This window comes from Frieseomelitta varia, unplaced genomic scaffold (assembly GCF_011392965.1).
Source record: "Frieseomelitta varia isolate USP_RPSP 00005682 unplaced genomic scaffold, Fvar_1.2 scaffold_533, whole genome shotgun sequence".
Lineage (NCBI taxonomy): Eukaryota > Metazoa > Arthropoda > Insecta > Hymenoptera > Apidae > Frieseomelitta > Frieseomelitta varia.
In genome coordinates, this window is record NW_025110294.1 from 9,558 (window position 1) to 36,584 (window position 27,027).

Genomic DNA, 27,027 nt, shown 5'->3' on the forward strand with positions numbered 1-27,027 from the left:
TTAACTTTATTTAACGTAAATATTCTAATCTTATTAAAATATAGAAAAATAATAACGCGTTTATCCATCAGCTCGTTAAATCAAATTGAATCGGCTTTACTGGTTACAGTGTAAGATTAGATCGATTTAATGAACTCGGTGCAGCTGATTAGTTCTTTTTCTACATGGAGAGTATGCGCTTATTTTTAGATAAGACCAGAATTAGTATCAAAGTTTGCCGAAATCTTTGAATTGCGTTCAAACAATATATGTATAATATTTAGGAGGAAAAAGGTCACGATTATAGATGGTGTACAATAGTTAATTAAAAGTAGAAGAATATTTGTGGAAAATCGCAGGATCAAAACAGCGTTAAAATAACCGTAAGTCGTGTGATTATTGAATATCACGGTTCGCATTAAAATCAATTTGAGCGCGATAGGCGCACGTGTAGTGCGTTCTCGTATAATCTGATGGTTTGTGAAACCGTTTGAGCGCCTCCTGGCGACGAGGGTAGTGGGTGACGGATGACGGGAGGAGGATTTGCTCGGAACATCTCCGGTACGGCGCGCGGAAGAATGTTCTTCTGGACCAAGTGAGTGCGCGAATGCTCAGAAGTACGAAAACTTTCGCGGTGCATATCAACTATAAGTTCCTTTTACTGCGGAGCATATGTGTTAAATTACTTTTTTTATTTTTATTGTGATACTAGACAGTGATTTGGCAATCTCGTGATTCCGTTTCCCTTCAAAACATTTAATTAACCAGGGATTGACGTCGATGTTTACCGAAAACACCACGTACTCGTTATCGATATTCACAAGACGATACCCGCCAGAAATTTACGACAACGGCGACGGCGTCGTCGTCAAAACAGAATCGCACTCTTTATTACGGATGATCAAACAACGGCACCTGTCAAGGTAAGGTGGTTTACGAGGTGCATCTAATACTTAAGAAATTCTCGATGAGATTTACATCGCCTTTACCGCCGTCGTCGTCGCCGTCGCCGTCGCCGTCGTCGTCGTCGTCGTCGCCGTCGCCGTCGTCGTCGTCGTCGTCGTCGTCGTCGTCGTCGCCGTCGTCGTCGCCGTCGTCGTCGCCGTCGTCGTCGCCGTCGTCGTCGCCGTCGTCGTCGCCGTCGCCGTCGTCGTCGCCGTCGTCGTCGCCGTCGCCGTCGCCGTCGCCGTCGCCGTCGCCGTCGTCGTCGCCGTCGTCGTCGCCGTCGCCGTCGCCGTCGCCGTCGCCGTCGCCGTCGCCGTCGTTGTCGGCGCCGTCGTTGTCGGCGCCGTCGTCGGCGTCGTTGTCGTTGTCGTTGTCATTGTCATTGTCATTGTCGTTGTCGTTGTCGTTGTCGTTGTCGTTGTCGTTGTCGTTGTCGTTACTGGTGCCATTGCTGTCATCGACACCGTCATCATCCTCACCGTTTTGTTCTGTATTGCCGCTGTCATCGACGTCGTTTTCGTTACAGCCATTGACATCATCGTCATTGTCATTGTGGTTATCAACGTCTTTGTGCTTGTTATTGTTGCCATTGGCATAATCAGCCTGCATCACTTGCTCCTTTATCAGTGCATTCGTGCTAAGAAGTAATATTATCTCTATATCAACTACTCGCAGTATTCTTGGGGCAGAATGGCGAATAACAAGACAGCTGGTAGCATCTTGCAATTTAGACCCATTGAAGTATCTCAACAATTACAAGATGGAGAGAAATTCATCAAATGGGATGAGGTATGAGTTACAAAGTCAAATCGTAGTAGAATATTTTAGATTGTGTGATCAAATTGTAAGAGGCAAGCTATGTATGCATGATATGATTAGTTTTATTTACATTTATATATAGGATTCTGGTATAGCAACTCCAGTAACATTGAAGGTAGACAAGTTTGGATTTTATCTGCATTGGGTGGACCAACATAATGAGATGGATATGTTGGATATTGCAGTAATAAGAGATACTAGAACTGGGAAATATGCAAAAGTACCAAAGGTATTTTAAATTGTTCTTTTTGTTTTTGTTTCTTTTGTAATTAATGTATTTTAGTTTCTTATTCTTTAATTTAAGCAACTTTGATTGATACCATCAAAGCCTAAAGTAAAATTAGTGAAATGTTTCATTAGTTCAGCATTAGGTATAAATATTTGGAAATGAAATTGTTTTGCTTTTCTATAATTATATCATGTTTTTGCGTGGTTGCTAATGACGCACAGCACCACCACATGATAATTATTGACAAATCTATAAATAGAGTATTACCTACTTTATGTCTTCAATGTAGTTCATTTTTTTCAGTCACACCTATCTTGGTACACAATGGAAATATTCTTAGTTGTATAGGAAGCAGAGTAGTTCTTATCTGTTCCATTTTCCTATAAATCAATAAACATTTTGTAAAATGACATTGTTCGTAGGTTCAGTTTATACCAGTAGCTTATTGTAGTAAAAGCTATTGTTATTTCTATAATGTGCATAAGTTAATTTCATTGCATTGAAATATAAATAATATGATATAGTATTTTATTAATATGCTCAAATAAGTGGATGATTTTCAGGATCCTAAACTGAGATATCTTGTGACAATGGGTTCTCAAGATTCTTTAGAAGAAAAGACAGTAACAATTTGCTATGGATCTGATTTTGTCAATATGAATTTTATTAACTTCTGTACAACACGAGCAGAAGTTGCACAACATTGGACAGAACAAATTTTCCAGCTCGCATATAATTTATCTTTACTAAATATCAGCACAACTATGTTTTTACAAAAAGCACACACTAAACTTACACTTGCAGCTGATAAGTCGGAAAAAATTCCTGTGAAGAAGTAAGCACAATTTATATATATATATAATATTTATATATATTTATATATATATATATTTATATATATATAATATTTATATATACATATATCTCATATATTTTAGCATAATACGACTGTTTACACAAAATAAAGAAGATCGTAAACGCGTTGAGAAAGCACTTGATATTTCTGGTTTTCCATCTGGGAAAGTAAGTGTAATATTGTATTTAATATGATTATTAATACAATAATATTATTGACATTAAAAATTGCATTCTTTTTGTTTTTAGAATGATGTAATAGCATTACAAAAATTTCAATTTGAAGATTTTTTCAACTTTTATAAGTCTCTTACTCAACGATCTGATGTTGAAAAAGTTTTCGAACGTATCGTAGGCAATAATAAGCGTAGGCTAATGTCTGTCACTCAATTTGTTGATTTTTTGAACAAAACTCAAAGAGATCCGCGTTTAAACGAGATATTATATCCTTATGCAAATGAGGCGAGAGCAAAGGATATTATAAGTCAATACGAACCAAATAAATGTAATGCTAGTCGGGGTCAACTAAGTTTCGATGGATTTTTGAGGTATTTGATGAGCGAAGATAACCCAATCGTAGCTTTATCGAAACTTGAATTATCGGACGATATGGACCAGCCGCTCGCGCATTACTTTATAAATTCTAGTCACAATACATACTTAACAGGTACGTGGTTTAATAGCAGTAATATATTGTTAATTGATTATGTAAATATATTATTTTTATATTTTATAAATACTTTAGGACATCAACTTACCGGAAAAAGTTCCGTCGAAATATATCGTCAGTGTCTACTTGCTGGTTGTCGATGTGTAGAATTGGATTTTTGGAATGGAAAATTTGATGAACCTGTCATTGTTCATGGGTATTTTTACTTATAGAAAAATATTTCATTGTATTTGAAATTATGTATTGTACGTTTCATTAGAAATATTTTGTAGATATACGTTTGTACCTGAAATATATGCACGGGATGTAATTGAAGCAATTGCTGAAAGTGCTTTCAAAACATCAGAATATCCTGTTATTCTTAGTTTTGAAAATCATTGCAATCCAAGACAGCAAGCTAAAATAGCTCAGTATTGTAGAGAATTATTTGGAGAAATGCTGCTAGATTCACCTCTTGAAACTCACAAGGTATTTTTGATATATTTATAGTTTTAATATTTTACTCGTAATCTCATTTTTGCAATATGTATTATTTAGTTGGAACCAGGACAAGAATTACCACCTCCCTCTTTTCTGAAACGTAAGATTATAATTAAAAACAAAAAGAAACATCATCATAAGAAAAAGGAACATAAGAAAAAGGAACCGATACCAATAGTATCTGAAGAAGAAATTCAAGAAAACGAAGATAATGGAGTTATGAATCAAATGGCAGAAGGAGAGAATGGTCCACCACCAGATGTTGTTTCTCAAGCTGAAACGACCGATAATGATCAGCAGATTGGAAATGGAGATATTTCGCATCCTCCTATGTTACAGCAAAGGCAAAGCAGTAAGGATAGTACTCAAGATGATGAAGGTTAGCATTTGATAAAAAATGCAGTTGTACAATTATAACTTGAATTATTATGAAGAATAAAGTAAATTAAATTTTTTCTTTCTTTCTTTTTTCTTCTTTAGATGAAGAAGAGGAATCAAGCACAGAAGAAGATGAATCAAATGTGGAGGATAGTAAGTGTGATAAAGTGTCTGCAGTTGACAAAGCATCTAGTGCGAAAGAAACAGAAGCTGGAGCGGAAATTTCAGCTTTAGTTAATTATGTGCAGCCTGTTCATTTCAATAGTTTTGAATCGGCTGAAAGTACGTTCATATGTATTACAATAATAATTATTAAATTTATTTTTTTATATATAATACGATTCTATTGTTTAATTAATTTACAGAAAAAAATCGTATGTACGAGATGTCATCATTTGACGAAAAACAAGCTACGACACTTTTAAAAGAAAGACCATTAGAGTTTGTAAATTATAATAAGCATCAACTATCTAGAGTGTATCCGGCAGGTACGCGTTTTGATTCCAGTAATTTTATGCCTCAAGTGTTTTGGAATGCGGGCTGTCAGTTGGTTGCATTAAATTATCAGACACTTGGTACGTTTGTACTTTAAATTAATTTAATATTAATCATTCTAATTTAATTTTGCATCCTAATTTAATTTTGTTGTATTAGATCTTGCAATGCAATTAAATTTGGGAATTTTCGAATACAATCAACGTTGTGGATATCTTTTAAAGCCAGAGTTTATGAGGCGAAAGGATCAAAGATTGGATCCTTTCGCGGAATCAACTGTAGATGGTATTATAGCGGGAACGGTTCATATACATGTAATATCGGCCCAGTTTTTAACGGATAAAAGAGTGGGTACTTATGTAGAAGTAGATATGTACGGTTTGCCAGCAGATACAGTAAGAAAGAAATTTCGTACAAAAATTGTTCCAAACAATGGAATCAATCCTGTGTATGATGAGGAACCTTTTATATTTAAAAAGGTAAAAATTGATATTTCTATATAGCTAATATTATAAATACAACAAGATTTTATTTATGTGTTCAGGTTGTTTTGCCCGAACTTGCTTCAATTAGAATTGCTGCATACGAGGAATCAGGTCGTTTAATTGGCCACAGAGTGTTACCTGTAGTTGGGTTATGTCCAGGCTATCGACATGTTGCTCTTAGAACAGAATGTGGTCAACCATTACCATTAGCAAATTTATTTTTACACGTGATTGTGAAGGATTACGTACCAGATGGGCTGAGCGAGCTTGCCGAAGCATTGGCAAATCCAATTAAATACCAAAGTGAAACAGAAAAGAGGGAAAAGCAATTATCGGTTCTTACAGATTGCGCCGAAGAACCGGAAGAAATTGATGTAAGGTTTGAAATATTAAAAACTTATTTATTACTAATTTTTTAATATACTAACAAATGCATACTAACATTTTCTAGGATAAGCCTAAAGTTGGTGAAGGAGCAAGTTCTTCTAAGCCAACTGTAAGTTATTCGTTAAAAAATTTCAGTTGTTATGAATTAATTTATTATTTTAAATCTGTTATCTGTTTAAATATTTTGTTTTAGGAGGAAATTGTCAAGACGAAAAGATTACAATCTATTGGTGAATTACCCACACTTCATGTCGCTCCAACATCTACGAATATTCATGGTAGACCATCTATTGCTGGTATAAATACGTCTGATACACAGGATAATGAGGATGGAATGCCAACTCCTACGGTTCCAGTCGTTGATGCTTCTACAAATAAAAGTCCAGTTAATGCCAGCGGTAGTAAGTATCGATTAACTATCACGTTTTATTTGGATGATATAATTTTTTATGTTACAGCGAGCGATGAAATAGTGGCTGAATCATTAGAAAAACTAATGGAAAACAAACTTGTCCGAGAAAAAAAAATGGAGCTCGAGAAAAAACTCGAATCGTTGCGGAAAAAACACGAGAAAGAAAAATTAAGGATGCAAGCGCAAAAAGGGTCCATTGATGGTGAAAAGCATAAATCGAAATTTTATGTCAGCCATAAATTAGTGAAACGGTTGTCGAGTAGAAATATGTTAGTTAATAACTTTTATACAAACAGCTTTTATTCAACTATGCTAACAATTATATATTTTTTTATGTTTTATACAGTTTTTCAAGCGAAGTAGGCTTGAGTACGTTAGCTTTGGCAGAAACGTCGGACTGCCCGAACATAGAAAATCGAGAAGGAAATGGTGGAGCTCCAAAAGGATTACCCAGAAGTCAGAGCGAACGTTTGTTGGCAGTATGTAAAGCTCATGTGCAACAAGAACGAGAACTTCAAGAAAAGTATTATGAAAATCTTTTCTCAACTGTAGAAAAAGTCATGAAAACGTCTCAATCTAACCAATTAAAAACATTGAGAGCACATTTGGATCGAGAAACCGCTGACGTTATGAGGAAGCTTCAAGCTACGAGGCATGGAGAGGTATTTTTCTTATATTATCTTTAGTATATAACGTATGTTTTTTAATGTAAGTGTCAGATATTGTAGGAAAAACATTTGTATTTAATAATAGGTAAAACAACTAGCAAAAGTACATAAAGATAAGGCTGAATTAGATCGTATGAAGAGGGAAGTTGCAAAGTCCACAGTTGAAAAAGGTGTGAATGAGTGCACGCGATTAACAAAAATTTATGAGAAAAAGAAGGCAGAACTTGAACGACAGCACGAACAAGTTCGGCAAAGGCTAGAAGCAGAAAGGGCAAAGGTACGAGTCTTGTTATCTTATGTTTAGATTATTATTTGTGTAATATAATGACTCAATATGTTTTTTGACTCAATGACTCTTTCTTCAGGTCAAAGCAACTCTAATGGCGGAGTATAGCAGTCGATGTAGTAAATTTGAGAGTGGAGAACTACCTTTGTCGCCATCCGGTGGAACTAGTATGCCGGAATCTCTTAGTGGAAATATGTATTGACTGAAATGATCGACTAATCTGAAATATCGACGTTTCTTAACGACATAATTCGGAGTATACTATAAATTTATGGCAGTAAACTGCTTTTACTGAAAGTGTGTATCTGTTTGGGAAGCTGATAGTGACAGATTTGCTACTTTGTAACAAAGAAGAATCGTAGCAGCGATGTAATAGGAATTTCATGAAGTCTACGCAGTTACCTGTTTTTTGCTAAAATAGTTTTATTCATTTTCAAAAAAATCTCTGTTGCAAAACGTACAGCATTTACGAGGTGATGTATGATTTCGACGAGCAGAACGCTATGAAATTAGAAGGTAATTGTTATATAATATTTTATCCATGAAGCATTTTATAAACTACAAGGGATATCTTTTAAAAAGATTTGATGATCTGACGAGCAACACTTTAATCAATTACTATAGATAAATGCGTTCGAACACGTGAATCTCGTCGCATATGAGCTATTATGAAAGGTTCAGTGTCGAGTAACACGTTAAAACTATTTTCTAATTAATCGAAATTCTTTGAAAGATTAATAATATATTTCGATCGATTGTTTGATCGATTGATTTTCTGCGCATGCGGGAACGCCATTTTGATCTCAACACGGAAGGTAGCATTGACCATTGCAAGGATAGAAGTGTGAGGTTTATCTCTTCTTTTCTTTTATTTTCTTGTTTTTATCCAATGTTACTTACGTATAGTATTAAACGCACTATTCTCTTTACACTCAAGACTATCGCCGCCAGTGTCGAGATTTTGTTTCATTTGAAAAGTTAATGAAATTTCGGATGGTGAGAGCGAAGAATATGACTATATTTGGAGAGGTACACGATTCTAAATAAGAATAATGTTTCTAAGTGCTACTATTTAATCTTGTTATTATATGTATAAGATGTTATTTAATTAACAAGTCGATGCTAAATCGCGTTCCAGGATACTCGGGTTGTTTGTAATACGAAAATACACTATTGATCGGTACATTGGACGTCGGACTTCGTTGAATTCGAAATATGACGATGAAGGAAGTATGTTAGCGAGGGTAAAATCTCTTTGGCCTAGAGGTAAGGGACGCGATAAAATTTACGATTCGGATGGGCGCGTGCGTGATTTGATATATTTTTGACTGAAAGTACTCCGTATAAAGACATTTTTTGAATAGTCCGTATCGTAAATGATAAAAAGACCGCATTGTATAAACAAAGCAAATCTAGCTAAAACTTAAAAAAAAAAAAAAAAGAACAAACAAGAGAAAAAGAAAACTAGACTTTAATGGGAACGTTTCTAGCGTTTTTGTACCGCGTGATTTCAAGCTTCGGCCATTTTGAGGCCGAAGCGAAACGATTGGGGCGAGCCTCTTTTAGGAAGACAATCAAAAATGTTACGCTGTAACATTGTCCTCGTTGTTTCTAATTGTATGATATTTTAAGTAATTCGATATTACACATGCATATTATATATATATACATATATATATACACATATATCTTAATATATATATATATGTAAAGAATATTAAAAAGTAATTAAAAGTTATTAAAAATTTAAGATTAAAAGTCACACATTTCTGCATTGTAAATTTTTCTCGTGTGATTCATCTCATTAATTTATTTCGTAAATAATGTCGTCGAGATACGCCGGAAGTATCGAGAATCGCGAGCTTTTACAAAACGGATTTTATTGATGATTTGTGCTCATCACCGATATATATATATATATATATATATATATATATATATATATATATATATATATACCATTACATATTATAATATGCAACGTGTGTGTGTGTGTGTGTGTATATATATATATATAACATAATATATAACATAACAAATACACATGCGCACACAAATATACGTACATTATACACATGCACATGCATTTGCGCAAGCAGAGCGTGGTCAATGCGAAAATAAGAAAAGGAGTACCTTTACTATTATAATACTGTTGTTGTTTACGTTGCGCCGAGGGGTTACAAGTAAATTAATCCCTTCGATTTGGAGACTGAACTCGATCCTAAATCGTTGATAAATTATTGTCTGTTTTGGATGTTTTTTGCCACCATCGCTTTATTTACAAAGTACGTTACGAAAACTTCAGTCTGCACAAAATGAATGTTCGCATAATTTGTTGGCATTTAAGCTTGCTTTATTTCGACTGTTCAACGTTCTCCGTGTTGCGCAGTTCTATGCTTCAATGCTACATGTTAGTTTTTGAGTAAATTTACATGTTCGGAAGATATTCCGTTTTTCCAAAAACGCAACAACTTGTACGAGATTTCGTTTCATTGTATTTGTGATTTGGACAATTTTACAATGAGTCAATGCAACCAACGATGTACGGATTGGGTATATATCGTTTTCTCGAGGGACAGAATTTTCTTGGTTATAGGCATGTGAGCAACTCGTACGATTTATTTAATTAACCGAGGCAAAATATGCGCGCGAATAATAACGAGAAGATATTGACGATGGTAAAAATAGCAAGACCCTACGAGAAATGAGAATGCATCCTAAACCTCTCGCAATGCCATGGTAATCGGCTGTTTAACTCGTGCACAAAACACATTTTTGTTATTGTAAACGCATTTTTCGTTATCGTAAGATGAGTATTATCGTATGTTGCGTATCCGGCAGAATGGGATCAGTTTAACGTTAGGGAGTTAAGCGTGTCCGTTTGAACATAGATTCTAGACGTCCATCCGGATGAAATGATCCGACGAGTTACCATTTCCTTAAATTTACGTCGGTTTATCGCGATTACATTTCTCAACGAGATGGATGTATTGTATTTGCGATGGACTCGATTGATGAGAACTCTTTAACTCGGGAGGGAAACAGTGATAATCTATTAAAAGATGAGATAATATAAGTGTAAGCGGGTATAATTGAATAGCTGTAGCCATTGGACTACCTATAGCGTTTTAAAACGCAACAGAAATCAATAGTACATTATGCTAAGTCGTACAAGATTATCGGAAGTTTATATATATATATATATATATATATATATATATATATATATATATATATATGTAAACAGATATATATGTAATGTTCATTATACGTGCGTCGATGTTTTTCCGATCGTTTAGTTGCAACGATGCACGCCTCTCGCATCGCTGATTCTTACGATATCAAACGGATTAAACGGGATGGGGGATTGAGGCTGGGCTACCTGAAGATTCTTACGATTTGATGCACAATGTTCGATAGACTTTTAAGGTATCGGCGGCGATGCGTAGGCGTGAATTTTTCCAAACGCTTATATAGTCGAAGAGCGAAACGTTTTACGAATAATCGGCCTGCGAGGAGAGCCTGTTCTTCGATTGATCAGGTTTTGCGTGTATCGCGGCGATATCGAGCCGCGCGGGCTGCGTTTTCGATTGTTCGTACTTATGGTTTTGCCGCAAAACATTCTGGTTTCGCGCTATCGGCTGACATTTTCCTTGGAGCGCGAACTTGGTATGCGAAAATCCTCCGGGAATATCTCGAGTCGGTTTTCGGCTCGCGCAATGCATTTCCTTCGAATAATTTCTCTCTCCGAGCGCCGTGTCATATAGATATTATTACGTATAATTCACTTGGGACGAGTGTCGTTTCGTCCTCTTCCTATTCCTGTAATATGCATAATGCGTACGCGGGTACCACTAGAATGTCTTCGAGAGACGTAATCGTCTGAATGTATTTGCTATCTTGTGCCAGCGTACACGCGTTCGCACATTATGTCTATTACACACGTACCTAACGTATGATGTAAGTGTAAGAGATAACTATAAGTTACGAGAAAGATATTATATTCATGTTGATATATTATGTGTTGTTGCTGTTGATGTTGTTAATAGTAGAGTAGCGAAAGGATGGCAGTATACTAGTATAGTCGTTCATAGAGTTAATACGAGGCAAATTTTTGTGTTATTTATAATACGTGATGAATATACGTCGCGCAATCCGCACGAAAATCAATTGCGAAACACGCTGTATCGTATCGGGGCGCCGTATATCGCGAAGCTTGCCAAAATCGACATATGTTCCCACGACGAAGCGAAGCGGTCGCAGCTGATCGAGCGATGGCGATTCGTGCGAATTGCGCGCATCTTTTATTGGCATCGATCAAAAGAGACACGACAACGGGTACAGATCCATACCATTGTAAAATTGTGGGAAATTTTGAAAACGGCCTATCGACGGTTCGGAACGTCGTTCACACGTTTCTTTTGAAATCCACTTGTTGGATCTTTGAACGGACGTGTTCAGTGTTTTCTTTCGGGGAATTTCGCTGATCGCTTTCGTGTACAGGCGAGCATCTCGCGCGAACAAAACGGCAACCGACAAAATTCAACCATGATCGTATCTGGTCTTACGTCATTACATCTGCGCTTGGCATCGTTTTTTCTATAATTAACAGTACAATTGTCCGGCTTCTGTGTAACAAGGATCCTTTGCGAAACAACGATTCTTCGTACCTGACTCGATTCTTCTATCTGTCCATATCCCCTATGGGCTTATTCTACAGAACCGCCGAGTACGACGAGAAAAACACGAGCAGGGAAACCTTGCACGCGAGAACAAAACACGCTCTGCGATTGTATTCAAGTGTCAAGCTTTGCGAGTGTTTTTCTGGTCGTTAAGCCTGTCAATTTCTCGATACTTCGAACGCTATTCAATGTTCAATGTGACTTTTTTCATTCTATCGAACTGGTTCGTTTCGCTTCTTACATTCTTCTCTCGATGGTTATTTTTTTTCTCTCGCGTGGTCTCTCCCGATTTACCGGGCAGAGTCGATATTTATTGTCGATATATATGTACACGTACATACGTAGGTATTCGCGTCTTGCCACAAATATGTGTCGTCATGATTATTCTTGCCTCCTGTTTTAAAAGGATTTTCCATTCGTTCGATGTGGGGACGCGAAGCAACGCGATCACCACGGCTGTTTGTCTCTTTCTCTCTTTGAAACGGGTTGGTTGGCTCGCCGATATTTTGTTCTCATTTACCCGTATCCTTTGGAAAGCTATTCGAGCTAAATTTATTGTTCCCTTCGTATCGCGTAAGAAGCAGCGGTATCGATCGCTATGGAATATTTACGGACGATTAATAACGCTCCGATCCGTTTGCGGCGTGGAGGCGCGTAGCACAACCGCGTTTTTCTTCCGCAAATTAGAACGACAGGTCGTGTGTCGCGCGTAGTTTGTTTTCCCTCGGGGGTTGCTTCCTCGCCGCGACGGGGCACGGTCGATTTCTTTCGTCACGCAACACACCGAGAAAATGAAGGGTTTCGTCGTTTGGTCACGTCTACCACTCGGCTAACCCTCACCTCGTCGCCCTTTATTCTTAATTGTCCGTGCAAAACTGTGCGTACCTATTAACCGTAATTTATGTTAGATCGGCCAAGGGAGGATTACGTATACAATGTTCTCAAGATTTTCTCCAGATATTCAAACTACTTTATATCGTTGCCGCGCGCCAATTGATTCAACGCGGCAATTTAATTTCCCGCGGAGAGTTACCTTTTTTTTTTTTTTCGTAGCCTGCGTGTTACGCGTACAAACACGCAGCTGCTACGGTCGGACGATAATTTCTATTCCCTTCCGCCCCTAATTTCCGAATAATACACCGAGAGGCTGAAACTAGCTTGGCTCCGTCGCTTTCGGATCGATTTTTCATCTCAGCGATTTTGAATCTCATTCCGAAGATCTTTGATTGTAAAAATGAATTTAATACTCAGTCGTAAATACGAAAACTATCAGTAATACCAGATCGATGCTGACTTGCTCGCGCGCTATTCTTCCGTATATTCGACGTACCACGGTTTCCCTTACGGTTGCAATCGGAAAATTCTACGATACTCACAAAGTGTGTTACTGTTGATTACGATGGTGATGTAGATTCGATAGGCATTTGAAGAAATTGGCACGTGAGAGTATAAAACAACGGTGGATTGCAGCGATTCAAAAATGATCTCCGAGCTACGTGTTGATTCGCACGAACATGTTCCGTTATCTTCGCTCTTTCTTATATAAATGTATTCTACGTTTGTTCGGCACGATGTCAGTGTGTCTCCCCTACGATCTATGAACTTGTCATTGGAGAATTTCGCTTGACACGACATGCCGCGTGCACCTTCCTCCGTTTCTTGCTAGTTGTTCCACGCGACGATCGATTCGTCGCGATGAGAAATTTGCGCAGATCTTCCCGTAACGATAAGAATTTTTTGAGCTGTTTTTTTACATATGTGTATACTACTTCCGTCTTTATGTCAAGTCGTGCGTTACCGCGACTTATCGCGATTTATCGTTCCCACTTCGGACTGTTTTCCTATATTTCGCGATATTTTTTCGATTTCGACGCATTTACATTGTTTCTCGCTTGAACGTACATAAGTCCGTGTCCTAGGTGTAAAGGCGAATATTAGGGACAACGTCGTCGACACACACGCTGGACGTTGAAAATTTTCACGCGGCGCTGATCTCTTTGTCCGTGAACGGTCAATCTCTGAATTGCTTCCATTTCAAGTATTTTGGTACTGTTCTCGTCGAGTGATCCGCGACCGTTGCTCTCTCGAGAAAACCGAGTAGTATATCCACGCGACGAGTCGAACGCCTTTACCGAATGGCGTGATATTCCTGAAACGATTCGCGCCGCGTTGATATTCTTCTCGCTTCTACTAAGATAAATTAAATATATATATTCGAACTTGAAGGTGACGTCAGAGTAACGAAATAATCAATGTCGACGGTTTTCAAACTGACTTATGAACTTGAATGTATTTTCTAGGAACAAGCGTTAGTAAAAATTGTTATTTCCTTGTATGGATACCGTAAAAACCGTAAACACCGTAAAACAACAAAAAGAAGAAAAAAAAAAAAATAACTAAGAAATCCACTTGTACCCGTACGACGATATATGAATTTTAACGATATTCTATAAATGGCTGTACCGTATTGTAAAATCAAAGATATAGTGTACAATAAATATTAGTGTAGTAGAAACGGCGTGTACGTCGTTCTTTGTTGTTTGTCTTCACTCGCTTCCCCCTTTAACGTCCCCCCCCCCCCTGTCGCACGATGATTTTTACGTAATGAAACGTAGAATCAATGACAAAAGTTATAGCATTTATTTTTTATTAACGACGTCATTACACAACGATGAAGTATCGATCGCTTCTGCGACCAATTCGTCGACCAAAATTTTTAATGAATTTCTCAACACGTGCCGGAGGGCTTCTTTACGTATGCGACAAGAATGTGATATTTATCCAAGATACTGTACTCTTCTTGACCGTCGTCGTTCTTTCTCGGGATTAAAGTCTTCCGACTCGTTATTTCATGCAGTAGCACATCCTTAAACTCCTCTTTGAGATGATCAGGGATCCGCGAAATGAAGGGATTAACCGCTATCACATGACCTGCAACAATAATCGACCCGCTTTTACAACATGTAACCTCCTTTCACCCTATATTTCCGTCGCCGTTGCTCTTGATCCCGGCTATTCAAAAACGTTTTCTTTTTTGCTCTTTATTAACGAACAGGAAACAAATCCCGATTATCTGAAATACTCTGTAAAATACGTTTTAACATGTCCATGTTGTGGTAGACAAAGCTCTTTTCTCTTCTGCTGCAGTCTATAATCTCGAAGCCTATGTCTTCCAGCATCAGTCTCAAGGTTGCCTGGGAGTCCTCGCACCGGTGGAAAAAAGGCACGAAGTGACTTAGATCCTGAAATCAGAATGATTTCTGTGACGTAACACGAAATGTCGAGATCATTTAGTAGAATGTTAATTAATAGACGTGTTACCTGCATGTACACCTTGTACTTAGGGTTCTCGTAGACCTTCACGTAGGCATCGAAACCGTTGTTCCAAGCCAGGAACATAACCAGAGCTTTCCCGTCTGGTTGCAGTAATTTGTAAATATTATCGAAAGCTTGCCTAAATCGGACAAACGTGAAATGTGTTTTTACGTGCGTGATAGAATAGTTGCGTGGAAAACGTGAGGGTTGAACAGTACCGAGGGTTTTCACACCAGTGGATGCAATAAAAGGATAATACGTTGCTATACAGTTCCAGTTCGTCCTCGGGTAAAATCGAAGCCTCGATGTCCAGTTCTATAAACGACAAACGTTCCTCGTTCTGGTACTTCTCTCTCGCGTGATCGATCATCTCTTTCGATATGTCCGCTCCTACAAACATTTACGAACGATGTCTTACGAATCGTTCCTTCGATCGTTCTTCTCCCCTCGTTCTCTTACCGACTAGTTCAGCGTCTGGTGACAATTTTGGCAGGATCAATTCCTTGGAAACGTCTCCTGGCCCGCAACCGATGTCGATGCACCTCCCTTTCATCTCGGACATCTCTTTCTTGAATTCCTCGACAAAGTCTAACGCGTCGCGATATTGGGACGTGCTCGAGTTCACGTATTCCTCTGCCGACTCCATATCGATCTGATTTCTTTTATTCTTTTTTATCTTCCTAACGATACACGTATAAATTTGTAAAAGAACGTAGCTCGAGTGTCGCGCGGTGACGATTACGCGAAATCTTCAAGATATATACGTCTGGATTGGCGAAAATGGCTTCGATGTTTCAGAAGGAAGCGTGTATATATGAATTCGACATACTGTCAGATCTTCTACTGGTGACTTTTCAACCTGACTTTGGTATTTATATTCGGTGAGTCATGCAAACACTTCCCCCATTTTTTCATTTTTCTTTTTCTTTTCTTTGCCCTTCCATCGTCCTCTTGTCTCTCCCATCCTGTCCGCGCCTACCTCAATATTCGAATTCTTCGTCCATTTTGTTATCAGAAGATCGTGATCACGTTTGGAAGTTCAACGGTCAACTTTGGAACGATTTAGGATCGGATGCATGTCCGTTTAATAGTTTCGACGACCTGCTGGCTCTATCGTTTGACCCGTAGATCGTTATCGTGGTCTTTCACGAGGTTCGACGATTGTATTCTTTCACGATTCTACCTACGATTCCGTAAACGTTGTCGATATTTTTGTCAACTTGATCCTCGCTTATGAATTATTAATTTATCGAGTATTGAAGAGAGTTTTCTCGATCGAAGAAAGATTCGAAATCGTTGAATTGATTTATATTAATCATACTATTTCTGTGATATCGATAACGAGATCTATGGCAGAATGTTCACCGTGCATTTAGAACGTCGAAATTTGATAGGGTAGGTCTCGAAGCTACTTTGCATGAGTGATGAAGTGTTGTTCCAAGACAAAAAGGGGAAACTACACGCAGCCGATTTGTTCGGGTGGTTCACCTATAGATTCAGTATCGTCTGATTTTTACCGAATATTCACAAGTGGCCAAATTCGAACTACAGTTTGATATGTATTCTAGTAAATATTTACCTGACTGCTCTTTACCTTTCTCGATCATTAACCGATCGTTAACCCTAAGAAGGTCGCGATTGGCTTGGCAGCTAACGATAGACAGAGATTTCTTTTATAAATATTTTGAAATAGAAATATTTCTAGAAATGTTTTTTTTTCTTTTGTGACTCTTGAAATTTGTCCTGTGGACATACGGCAAGACGTTTTAATTGGGTGACATGAGGGTGTTTTCCCGATCGTTAACCCTAAGAAGGTCGCGATTGGCATGGCAGCTAACGATAGATAGAGATTTCTTTTATAAATATTTTGAAATAGAAATATTGTTTCTTTTTTGGGACTCTTGAAATTTGTCCTGTGGACATACGGCAAGACGTTTTAATTAGGTGACATGAGGGTATTTTCCCGATCATTAACCGATCGTTAACCCTAAGAAGGTCGCGATTGGCAGCTAACGATAGACAGAGATTTCTTTTATAAATATTTTGAAATAGAAATATTGTTTTTTCTTCTTTTGTGACTCTTGAAATTTGTCCTGTGGACATACGGCAAGACGTTTTAATTAGGTGACATGAGGGTATTTTCCCGGTCATTAACCGATCGTTAACCCTAAGAAGATCGCGATTGGCTTGGCAGCTAACGATAGACAGAGATTTCTTTTATAAATATTTTGAAATAGAAATATTGTTTTCTTTTGTGACTCTTGAAATTTATCCTGTGGACATTAGGCGACAACGTTTTAATTGTGTGGGTGACACGAGGGTGCTAATCCCATTGGATTAACACTTTTGCAGAAATTTTGTTTATATCTGAGTTTGCGTCAGCAAGTCCATGTTTCTTCCTTAGTCTTCTAGTTGCCCCGGTGGTGTACAGAGTTTTAGGTGGTTTGTTCTCCGTGCTTTTATATCTGCCTGTGTGGAGTTGAATTTCTCCCTCGACAGAAGAAATTTCTAGATCTTATCGTAACTCTTCGTTTCTGATATACCAAAGTGCATTTGTTACCATTCTTAGTATTTTTGATTGCATAGCCTCCATTTCAGCTATATGACTTTTTGCTGCTGTATCCCTCCATAGTTGGATGCCACATGTTGGATGTCCATGTACGTTTAATTATGACATTGTAGATCAGCAGTTTGTTTTCAATACTTAATTTAGATAGTCTGCTTGTTAGCCGGTACATGTCCTTCCTTTTGATTCTAATTTGGTTTATTTGTTTACGTATGTGTTGTGCCCACGTTAATTTTGAATCAAGGTATAATCCTAGGTATTCAATTACTTTTGTTCGTGGCATTTGCTTTGAATTGAAGTATTTGCTTCGCGAAGAATGAAAGTAATGTGGTTGCATTTATTATAGTTGACCTTTATTCCACGTTCATTTAACCATTTTTTCTAATAAGTATATTTTTTCTAATACGGTTTTGTAGGATATTAGCTGCTTCTTCTGGGCATTCGTTGCTATTATATACAAGTTATACACATCAGATATTCCAAGCACATCAACTAGTGCAATATATAGAAATATTGTAGAATTTTCTCACGAACAGTGGGCCATTTCAGAATATAAATCTTCAAATATCGATGTGCTTTTCGGATTGTTATCCACCATAGATCACGGCTTTCAGTTAGGGATAGTCATAGTTAAGAAATTGAAAGTGTTTATTCGTAGCGCAAACGTGTTTTTCACACGATTAAAAGCCGCCCTCGTTATACTCGATGATGATGGTTCCCAGCGTGTATTCTCGTTTCGCTACCGTATGCCGTATTTATCGCGCGCGTGTCGCTGTTATTTTTATAGTCCGGTTGCCGCGATCCTGCGCCCTTTCTCTCCGCGGAGCGTAATTAATAAATTAAACTGGAGCGACGTTTCTTCTGATCGATCATAGGGATTCAGCGCTTATCTTTCACTTGCCACGTATTTGCATTCTCGGACGCTGTAGCCCGGTATTTGCATATGCCTGGACCCTGAACATAATCCCATCACGAAGGCTAGGGCATCCATATTCTATATTTCATTTAGGAATTTGTTGCGCTTGGACTATTTTGCGTCGATCTATATTTTGTCAAAAAAAAAAGAAAAAAAAATTTAAGAACCAAGCTTCAAACTTATTTATACGCTTATTGTATAGTGATTCGACACGCTAAACATTTTCTAGATTATTCAGATGGTTTATGCCTTCTCTGGCCACGCGAAAAGTTTATTGCCTTGTTTCATAACTCATTTGCTCTTCTTTTGTTCTGTCAACGAGTCCTCTTTCGTTCATCGCGTTTTATCGAAGGTGTTTTTACACATGCGCTTGTCAAAATCGGTAATCGCTAACCCGCGAGTCTGTTTCGATCGCTGGTTTTGAAAAAGTCGACGTTGATTCTTCGGTCAATCAACTTTTCAGATAGTTGAAAACAATTGGCTAGAGCCGGCTAGCCAACTCACGGGTTAGAAATTTCGATTCTGTAGATTGTAGACTATTCTGTCGACTATGCTGTAAGTGATTGTGTAGATTCTCACTTACAAGCATAATTCTCTCAAAGTATGACCCAAGTATGACACTCTAAGCAGTGAACAATTAATTAACTGCAAGTAAAGACGAAAGTTTAGTAAATTACTGTCAGTGAATTATTATCACAACGCACAATTTTTCTAACACCCATTATTTCGATACTCGAACGCACAACAGTATGATCACATGAGCCTTGAACAAGATCAACATAGAATAAATTATAGTCAAACGAATTATGAATGGAAATTTTGTAATATGACTTGTTCGTCGTGATAAAAAATGTTCTTTCTTCTTTTTCTGTGTTCAATTTTTCTGTTTCATTGCGTAGAACGAGAACGATGTCGATTGTGCAGAATCGAAAAAAATATTTATTGTATGTACTATATATAATTATATAATATATTGTTTATTGTTAATTTAGTTGCAAATGCATTTGAACTGTCAAAATCGAGAATTCTTTCCCAACGATCTACGGTAAAATTATATAACTATAGTTGAAATATCTACTAAAGCGAGCAACTCTCTTGTAAGATTTTCACAGTTTTGTAAGATTTTAGATTAATATTGTTTACTGCTGTGTATATTGTTTACATGATAATATAATTGAAAATAAAATTGAAAGTATCAGACAACATTTGTGTAGCTCGATATGGAAGTTTATTGTAGTTTTAAATAAATTTTCCACTCAAACAGTCTGAAACTATAAAGCGAGTTTACAATTAGTGAATATTTCAGTCATTTAAACAAGAACCAAATAATATCCTTTTACGTATTTGATTCTCACAGTAATCTCAAATAATGCAACAATAATGGATGCAGGTTTTAGCACTGTACGTAATTAAGAAACGCCATTTCCTACAAGAAATATTCTCCTCTCTGAGAGGTAGCCGTTGTGAGTTGATTCGCGACTCCAGCCGTTGTTTACTCTCCTCGTCGAGCTCTCTTCTTTCTGTACGTAGCATACAAACCAACGCGATACATGGCCGCGTCTCTTTCGTCGGAGCCAACAAAAGCTCGTGACGCGTACCTAGCTTTCGGACTTTATGTAACCTCGGCAGCTGCGGGATAAGAGCAAGAGCAAGAGAAGAGAATCGTCGTTTCCTCGAGATTTCGCTCGTCTCGAAATCCTACTCGCGATGGAAAACCACGCGTTGGAATATGAAGATCGAAGGATAGGCAGACAGAGAGACGGAAATGGGAGAGAATAATGTTACAGTAGCAGCAAGCTTGAGAGTATGCGAGATAGAACAAGACGTAGATCAAGGTAGAAAAGGAAGATGGATGCGAAACCCACGAGGCAATGATAGATAGAGACCGCCTCTTGCTCGCGACCTCCCTCACCTTTTCTTTCAAAGTATTCCATCGATACCGTACTACCACTCCGTTACGTAAGATTCGAGGATTTTCTCATCTTCCGTGGAAGAAACGTTTTTCCTTTCCAGGAGGACGAGTGCAGGAGAGGAAGGATGAAGAAGGAAAAACGTTACTCCTTTTTTCCTCCCGTATCCTTTCCTCCTCCCCGCGGCCGTCTCGTCTCTTTGCCTAAATCCTCGTCTAGGTATTTCGCGTGTATCGAATGAAGGAGACGGCGCGGGAGAGAACGAAGGGCTTTGATAAATGACTGACGTGGAAAAAAATTCGTGTCGATACGTCTTGCTGCGCGGAGATGCGCGCTCGTGGGTGGCGAAAGAGGAAGAGAGGACAGCTGGACGAAGAACAGATTTCAAGCCGAGCTACATTTCCGATTTCGTGTCAAATTTTCATCGATTTTATCAAATAGGAAACAAGAACGGTACAATCGTATCTGACAACTGACAGAGATCCGACGAATCTCGTGGGAAACGATTCGAACGATCCTTCCGTGACTTCTCTGAAAGATTGTCGATGGCGATTGTCGGGTCGATGGTCCTTTCGCGGATGCGTGCTTTATCGGAAAACACTGAGTGAGATATATGGAGAGATTATACGAGATGGGGTTTCAGAATCGAACAGGCCGCTATTCTCCGCTCCGACAATTATGCTAATTTCGATTGCCGCGAGATTAATGGAAGAAGGCGGCGTCCCCTTCTAGCGTATACTCGGTGCCCCGATGCCTGAGAGACCTGACGTTCCTTCCGCATTCGGCCAACCGTGCATAATGCACCAGACTTGTAATTATTGCCGGTTACGCGCTGACCTTTTCCTATCCGTGCTGCCAACTAGCTCCTCGTCTCTGCTAATTTTGTGAACGCGAGCCCGAGTCGATAGAATCGGTACTGGGTACGATGAACCCTCGGCTCGTACACAGAACCTGCGAAATACGCTGCGGCACACCGCTGAAATGCCGTTCGAATTTCCTCTGCTTTCCTAGGTAACGAAAGGAACGAGAGGAAAGAAACTGGTCGATGGTATCGTCGCATCAATAATACATGTCGCTCTCGATACCTGCAACGTCTTCTCTCATATTCGACGCTCGCATTTGCACGCGACACAAGTGACCTCTCTTCTTCCGCGACTTTGCTATTGTTCGGAGGTCTAGTCTTGCCTGGCATTGTCCACGACCCAGACCTCTCGATTCTTTCGTGGACGCGTTTCTTCTTCGAGAAAAACCTCGTCTCTCGACTATTTACGCTGAATTTGACAAGAAAAGAGAGAACGACGAATCACGGCCAGCGTGGGAGGGGATATTTCTAGGATGGAATGGAACACGCGAACGACTCGATTTCGCCAAAAAATTTCAAGCAGCGAAACGAAGAGAAGGTTGGTACTCGGTGGAGGAAAAGGGTCGGCGTAACGTCCCTTCGCCGCCGTGTGCGGAAATATTAACGGACAAACGGTGAGCGCGCGTTTCTATGCCGCTACACCTCCACTCCTCCTCGTAGCGAAGTATGAAAATCCATACAGTCGCTCGGAGAAAATATCCGTCATTTAAAATGGATGGATTTAGGTGGATATAAAAGTGAGGGGTGGAAGAAACTGGTGGCTGTGCAAGGGAGGCCCTCGGCACGGGGGAGGTTGGGTGAGCTCGGAGGCGACTACTGAAAGTCGGTAGTGCCGGCGGAGGTGGAGGTGGAGACGGAGATGGTGGCGGTGGCAGCGGAGCGGTGATGGTATAGTGGTTGCTGGTGGTGTTGGAGATTTAAGGGAGACATTTTAAATGGATGGTTCTCTCACAGAAGCCGGCTGCCTCTGATATTATCCAATACCGTGGCTCGTCTCGCGGCCCCGTGCCGCTTCGCAAGAATCCGCGAGCATCCGTACGAACGATGGAGGAATTGCAAAAAGAACGATGTTCCAAACGATTATTCTCGTCGCCATCTCGGCCGGTATCTTTGTTCGAAGATTTTCTTTTGCGTAAAAAAAAAAAAAAAAAAAGAAAAAGACAGGATAAAAAGAAGAAAACGGTTCTTTTACCCGACAGCTTCTCCACGGAAAGTAAAGTTCTCGATCGGGAGAAAGTTTTCGTGAAAACTCGCGGTGTTAAAGCGAGAGGGGGTTGGAGGAAAACGCAGAGCGAGAAAGAACGGGCTCCTAGTTCGGAGTGTCTCTCTGATGTTGGATTTGTCTTCTGGTTCGTAACGAGCAGGGTAGACGCCACAGTCGGGGAATAAAAATACTTGTGCTCGTTTCTCGTCTTTAAAGGCCGCCCGCCGCCCCGTTTCGCCGTACACACAGCTTTGTACTTCGCGCGAAGATAGTGCTACATCTCTTTAAGAAGACTCTGTTTCAGGATCGATAGAGAACGCAATCGCATTCAACACCTCCGACATCTTTCGGTCCACCTATTTTTGCGTTAAAAAATCGCCCGCGATACCCGACGACTGCGAGACCACCCCAATTTTCCCTTCGCATCACGCGAAACATCCTGATGATACAGATTTCGAAACAGATTTCCCAAGAATCTACAACTCTGTACCTGAATGTTACGGCCAAGTTTCAACGTTTCGGCAATTATGGACACTATCCGTCCGATACTGCATCGAATTAAACAGATTGTCAGTTCTCGTATCGGCGCGTTTCGAAAACGGATGCGACGTTCTTGCCCCTCCTTTTCCGCGGATGTTCGCGGCCGTGCGGGCAATCGCGAACGAACGTTTTCCTTTTCCGGTGGAAGAAGGAAAACTGAGATCGTCCAATGAGACCGAGGCGACGGCTCCGCGGCCAATCGTCGAGTTTCCAGCATTCGGATGTGACTGGGAACAGGTGTGGCGAGAGAGGTGGCTGCGGGTGGAATGGAAGAGAGACGGCGGACGCAGAAGGAAAGAGAGGAAACTCGTTCTCCGTGCAACGGGGGGTGGATATAAAACGCGTGGAGATGAGCAGGCGAAACACGGCGAGCAGTCCTGCGCGATCGGGAGTTTCCCGAATTCGTTTCACGGACCGGAAGTCAGCATCGTATTTGCGCTTTCCATTGGGTTTCCGAGTGTCGTAGGGGCCAATGGCACGACGAATGCCGACTGTCGGTGCCGCGATGCGGATTCTAGAGGGGTTGGTTACGCCCCACGTTCTACCTATACATCGAATGAAACAGCCAGAGAGAGGAACGGAGGAACAGCGAGAGAGCAGGAGAGCCAGCCGCTTTCGAGGGCGAAACAGAGAGAAAGAGAAAGAGAAAGAGAGAGAGAGAGAGAGAGAGAGAGAGAGAGAGAGAGGGTGAAAGGAACGAACGAGATTTCCCTTGCCGTCTGTCTCCTTTCCTCTTCCCTTCTCTCTTCCGTTCACCGTTTGACTATCTCTGTATTTGCGAGGGAAAGAGGGAGTTTCTCCCTCTCGGAGAGTCTTTGTCCGTGTGCACGTGGATGTGTACGGATGTCTGCGCGACGCGAAGAGGTCGAGAGGGGACTCGGAGGAAAACGAAGACGGGGGACAGGCGGCAGGGTGGCGCGGGGGTGGCAGGGAAATGGCGATATGGACGAAGATGAGGACGAGGACGAGGACGAGGACGAAGAGAGGGCGAGGGCCGCCTTGCTTCGATCCGAGAAAGAGACACAGATAGAGAGACCCGGAGTGAGTCCTGGCTTCGATCCCACAAGGAGGTAGACACTCGGTAGCACTTAAACTCTCCTCCCCCTGCTTGCCTCCGCTCTTTTCCCTCCGCCCTGCAATCTGCCTTCCACTACCCTCTCTCTACTACTTTATCCGTTCCATCCCTCTTGGCCGCGGCGCTATCTCCTCCCGCTGTTTGCTGCACTCTTCCCTCGCGTCTTTTACCTTTCCGTTAATTTCTTACTTCCTCCCCCCTTTCTTCCTTTCATTCTCTTTTTTCCCATCGTTCCTCTCTAGAGTCTGAAACTGTCGCAATATCGGGAGAATGAAGAAAAGTCGGAGACCTGTAACAACGCGTTTTTTCTTTTTCTATTTCTTTTTCTTTTTATATATATATGTAATACATAGTAAACCGTCCCCTTTAGCTAATTTATTCCACTTGTAAGCCGGTGTATCTGAAATGACGTCATTCGGTGGTGGTGCGCGACAACGTGTTTCACGTGGATTTTAGAAGCGGCGGGAATAGCGGCAGCGCGATTAAAGCGTTCGTTACGGTTAATCGCGTGGCCGTTTATTTTTATAAGTCAAGGTTACCGTAACACCTGTACGCGCCTCCAGCCATGAGAATCGAGAGCAGTTTGGGGTTGACATTTTACTCGCGCTCCTATAACCGGAGGGCTCGTACGGCGCGTCGTTAAAAACGAGCTAATTGGTTTCATCAAAGCGCTCTTCGTGTCGCTGGGGAAACGAGCACCGCGCCGTTGAGTGCCGGTTGATTTTTCGCCCCGTATCACCGGTAATCTTCGTTGAAACGTCTTTATAAAATCGCAGCGGTGAGCGCGAGCGTGAGCGTGGGCACAAGCGCACCACCGGCCGCGCGCTCCAGCACCGAGCTCGCCTCTGCTAAAGCGTCAAACGTCCTTTCATTCTTTCGCGCTATTTACCCGCATATTCCGTAAAGCCAATTCAGCTTAATCGAATTTCAAATTACGCGGTTCCCGCCGGTATTTTTCTTCCGAAGCCCGGGACACGAACTTCGGAGCACACTTTCCACCCATCGGCGCCTCTGCCCTCTCTTGCCACCCTCTTTTCTCTGCTCGTCTCTTCTATCGAGACCGATCCCCTTTTTGTTTTTCACTCTTTTTCCCTCCACCTTTTTTCCTTTAATCTTTCTCGCCTCGACGTTCCTCTAACTAACGACGGAGAAAGAAGCGAGGCGCGAGGGCAAGCGTGGGTTAAAACCCTTTAGTCTAGACCACAGGATCGGTCGGCTGGCTGCCGGGGAGTTTTCTGTTCGGCACCACTTAACAGCAAAGCCCGAGAAAAGAACTTCTCTCGGTGAGCTTTCCACGAGAGGCAGCTTGGTCTTATTGGCTATCAAAAATAAAAAAAGAAGAAAAGAAAAAGCGAAGAAAAGAAAAAAAGAAGAACGTTGCGTCCCCGTGGTAGAAAATAGAAAGGCCCCGGCTGGACGATCACTTGACTTTCGTCGCAAAGTAATATCTGTCGTCGGTTGAGAAGGCAACGTCGGTTAGGGTACCGGATGCCGGGATACAATAAGAACGCAGATAGACAAAAATGGTAATAGGTAGATATAAATTAGTTTGCCGGTAGCCACGGCCGTTCGGCGTGGAACGATGGCGTCGCGGCGAACCAAGGGGGGACGACGGAAAAGACGGAGGAGCGGAATAAGAGGAATAAAAGGAAGGGGGATCTTGAAAGTGGTCTCTCCCTCCTCTTCCCCTTAGCTGGCAATGACAGATACAAATAAACGATCCAGCGGTTTCGCGCAAGCGCCTTTCCAGAATCTAGCTTCTACCGTCGTTCTCTCCACCACCACCGTCGCCACCACTACCGACACGACTCCACCAGCCCCTCTTCGTTCTGCCACCCCGGCGGAAGCGGAGGTAGGCAACGGGTACCCCGACACATCCACCACCACCTTGGGTGGAGCCTCGTAACTGACGTCATCAGACGTACAGACAAACGGCACAGACGTAGAAACCAATGCGCGAAAGGCCAGGTGGCTTACGTCTGCGTACAAATAACCGAGTACTTCGGCCACCCCTGAGCGGACCCGCTTGGAGAACCGCCCCTACACCCAACGATTCTCCCGTTTCCTAGGCGCCCCGGCCCAGACTTTGGTCCCGCCTGACTGCCTTCGTCGCTGCCATTGCTTGCCATTTCCGTTTCGCGAAATCCGTGCAAGGAGCTCCGACCCTCCAGCCAAGGGGTCGAGGATCCATCGCTCGGCTACTTACGAATTCGGCGGTGCCGATGCCTTCGAGCCAACTCCCCGATGGCCTTCGGGGTACCAAGCCACATTCTGGCTTTTCGTTTTATAAAAGCGCTTCAAAGGCAACCGATTATTCATCCCATGTTTAATCTCCGGCCTCGTCATTGCCTCGATTTGCTCGCGTTCGACGTTACACGGACGACGAGATTTTTTCGTCACAGTTTTTTGGTCCCCATTCGTTCGAATTCGTTGCTACGGTTGTTCGTTGTTCGCTCGGAGGAAAAGCATTCGCCTTCCCCGGTCGGATCGTTCTGCATAATGCTGCTGCGTACAAAGTCATTAAATGTGCGGGATGATGGAAGGCACTGGGGAAAGAGTGAAAGCTCAAGGTCGCGTAATTGCATATCAAAAATATGCGAGCAGGAAGCTAGAGGTCTTTGGTCGCGTTTCATGGGCGAAGGGGCGGGGAGGGGAAGGGGAGGGGTGGGGAGGGGAGGGAGGCGGGAGCGGGGAATTTGCGCTTCCAACGTGACAGGTTTCGGAAAGTGAATTCTTAACTCGTTCCACCGGTATCCCCGAACTCCCCGAGTTCCTCGACTCTCTCGGCACTTGTGCAGAACTGGTAGCACCGATAGTAGGAACACGCGAGTAGTAGTCGTTGGGGAAGTTGTATCGAGACCTAGTGGCA

The 27,027-nt window shown here is 41.1% G+C and overlaps 2 protein-coding genes across 6 annotated transcripts; one reads left to right on the plus strand and one right to left on the minus strand.

Annotated features, from left to right (window-relative positions):
• The first annotated feature begins 479 nt into the window (after positions 1–479).
• Positions 480–8,765, plus strand: LOC122533495 (1-phosphatidylinositol 4,5-bisphosphate phosphodiesterase classes I and II). Of its 5 annotated transcripts, none has more exons than XM_043663287.1 (19): positions 480–902; positions 1,451–1,713; positions 1,826–1,972; positions 2,536–2,807; positions 2,911–2,995; positions 3,077–3,494; positions 3,573–3,693; positions 3,770–3,965; positions 4,035–4,356; positions 4,458–4,637; positions 4,721–4,930; positions 5,010–5,329; positions 5,395–5,709; positions 5,787–5,831; positions 5,916–6,123; positions 6,181–6,403; positions 6,481–6,796; positions 6,888–7,079; positions 7,168–8,765. In XM_043663287.1, exons 2-19 carry the CDS (start codon positions 1,615–1,617, stop codon positions 7,288–7,290), a joined length of 3,792 nt encoding a protein of 1,263 aa, XP_043519222.1. In that variant the 5' UTR covers positions 480–902; positions 1,451–1,614; the 3' UTR covers positions 7,291–8,765. The 5 variants fall into 5 exon arrangements, with proteins under 5 accessions (XP_043519222.1, XP_043519226.1, XP_043519224.1 ...); XM_043663291.1 differs by having other exon boundaries at positions 6,181–6,385; XM_043663289.1 differs by having other exon boundaries at positions 1,600–1,713.
• Positions 8,766–14,498: 5,733 nt separating this feature from the next.
• LOC122533496 (juvenile hormone acid O-methyltransferase) lies at positions 14,499–15,984 on the minus strand. Its single transcript, XM_043663293.1, has 5 exons — positions 15,545–15,984; positions 15,304–15,475; positions 15,092–15,224; positions 14,865–15,012; positions 14,499–14,701 (listed from the first exon to the last, which is right to left on the minus strand). Exons 1-5 carry the CDS (start codon positions 15,729–15,731, stop codon positions 14,499–14,501), a joined length of 843 nt encoding a protein of 280 aa, XP_043519228.1. The 5' UTR covers positions 15,732–15,984.
• Between the last annotated feature and the right edge of the window lie 11,043 nt (positions 15,985–27,027).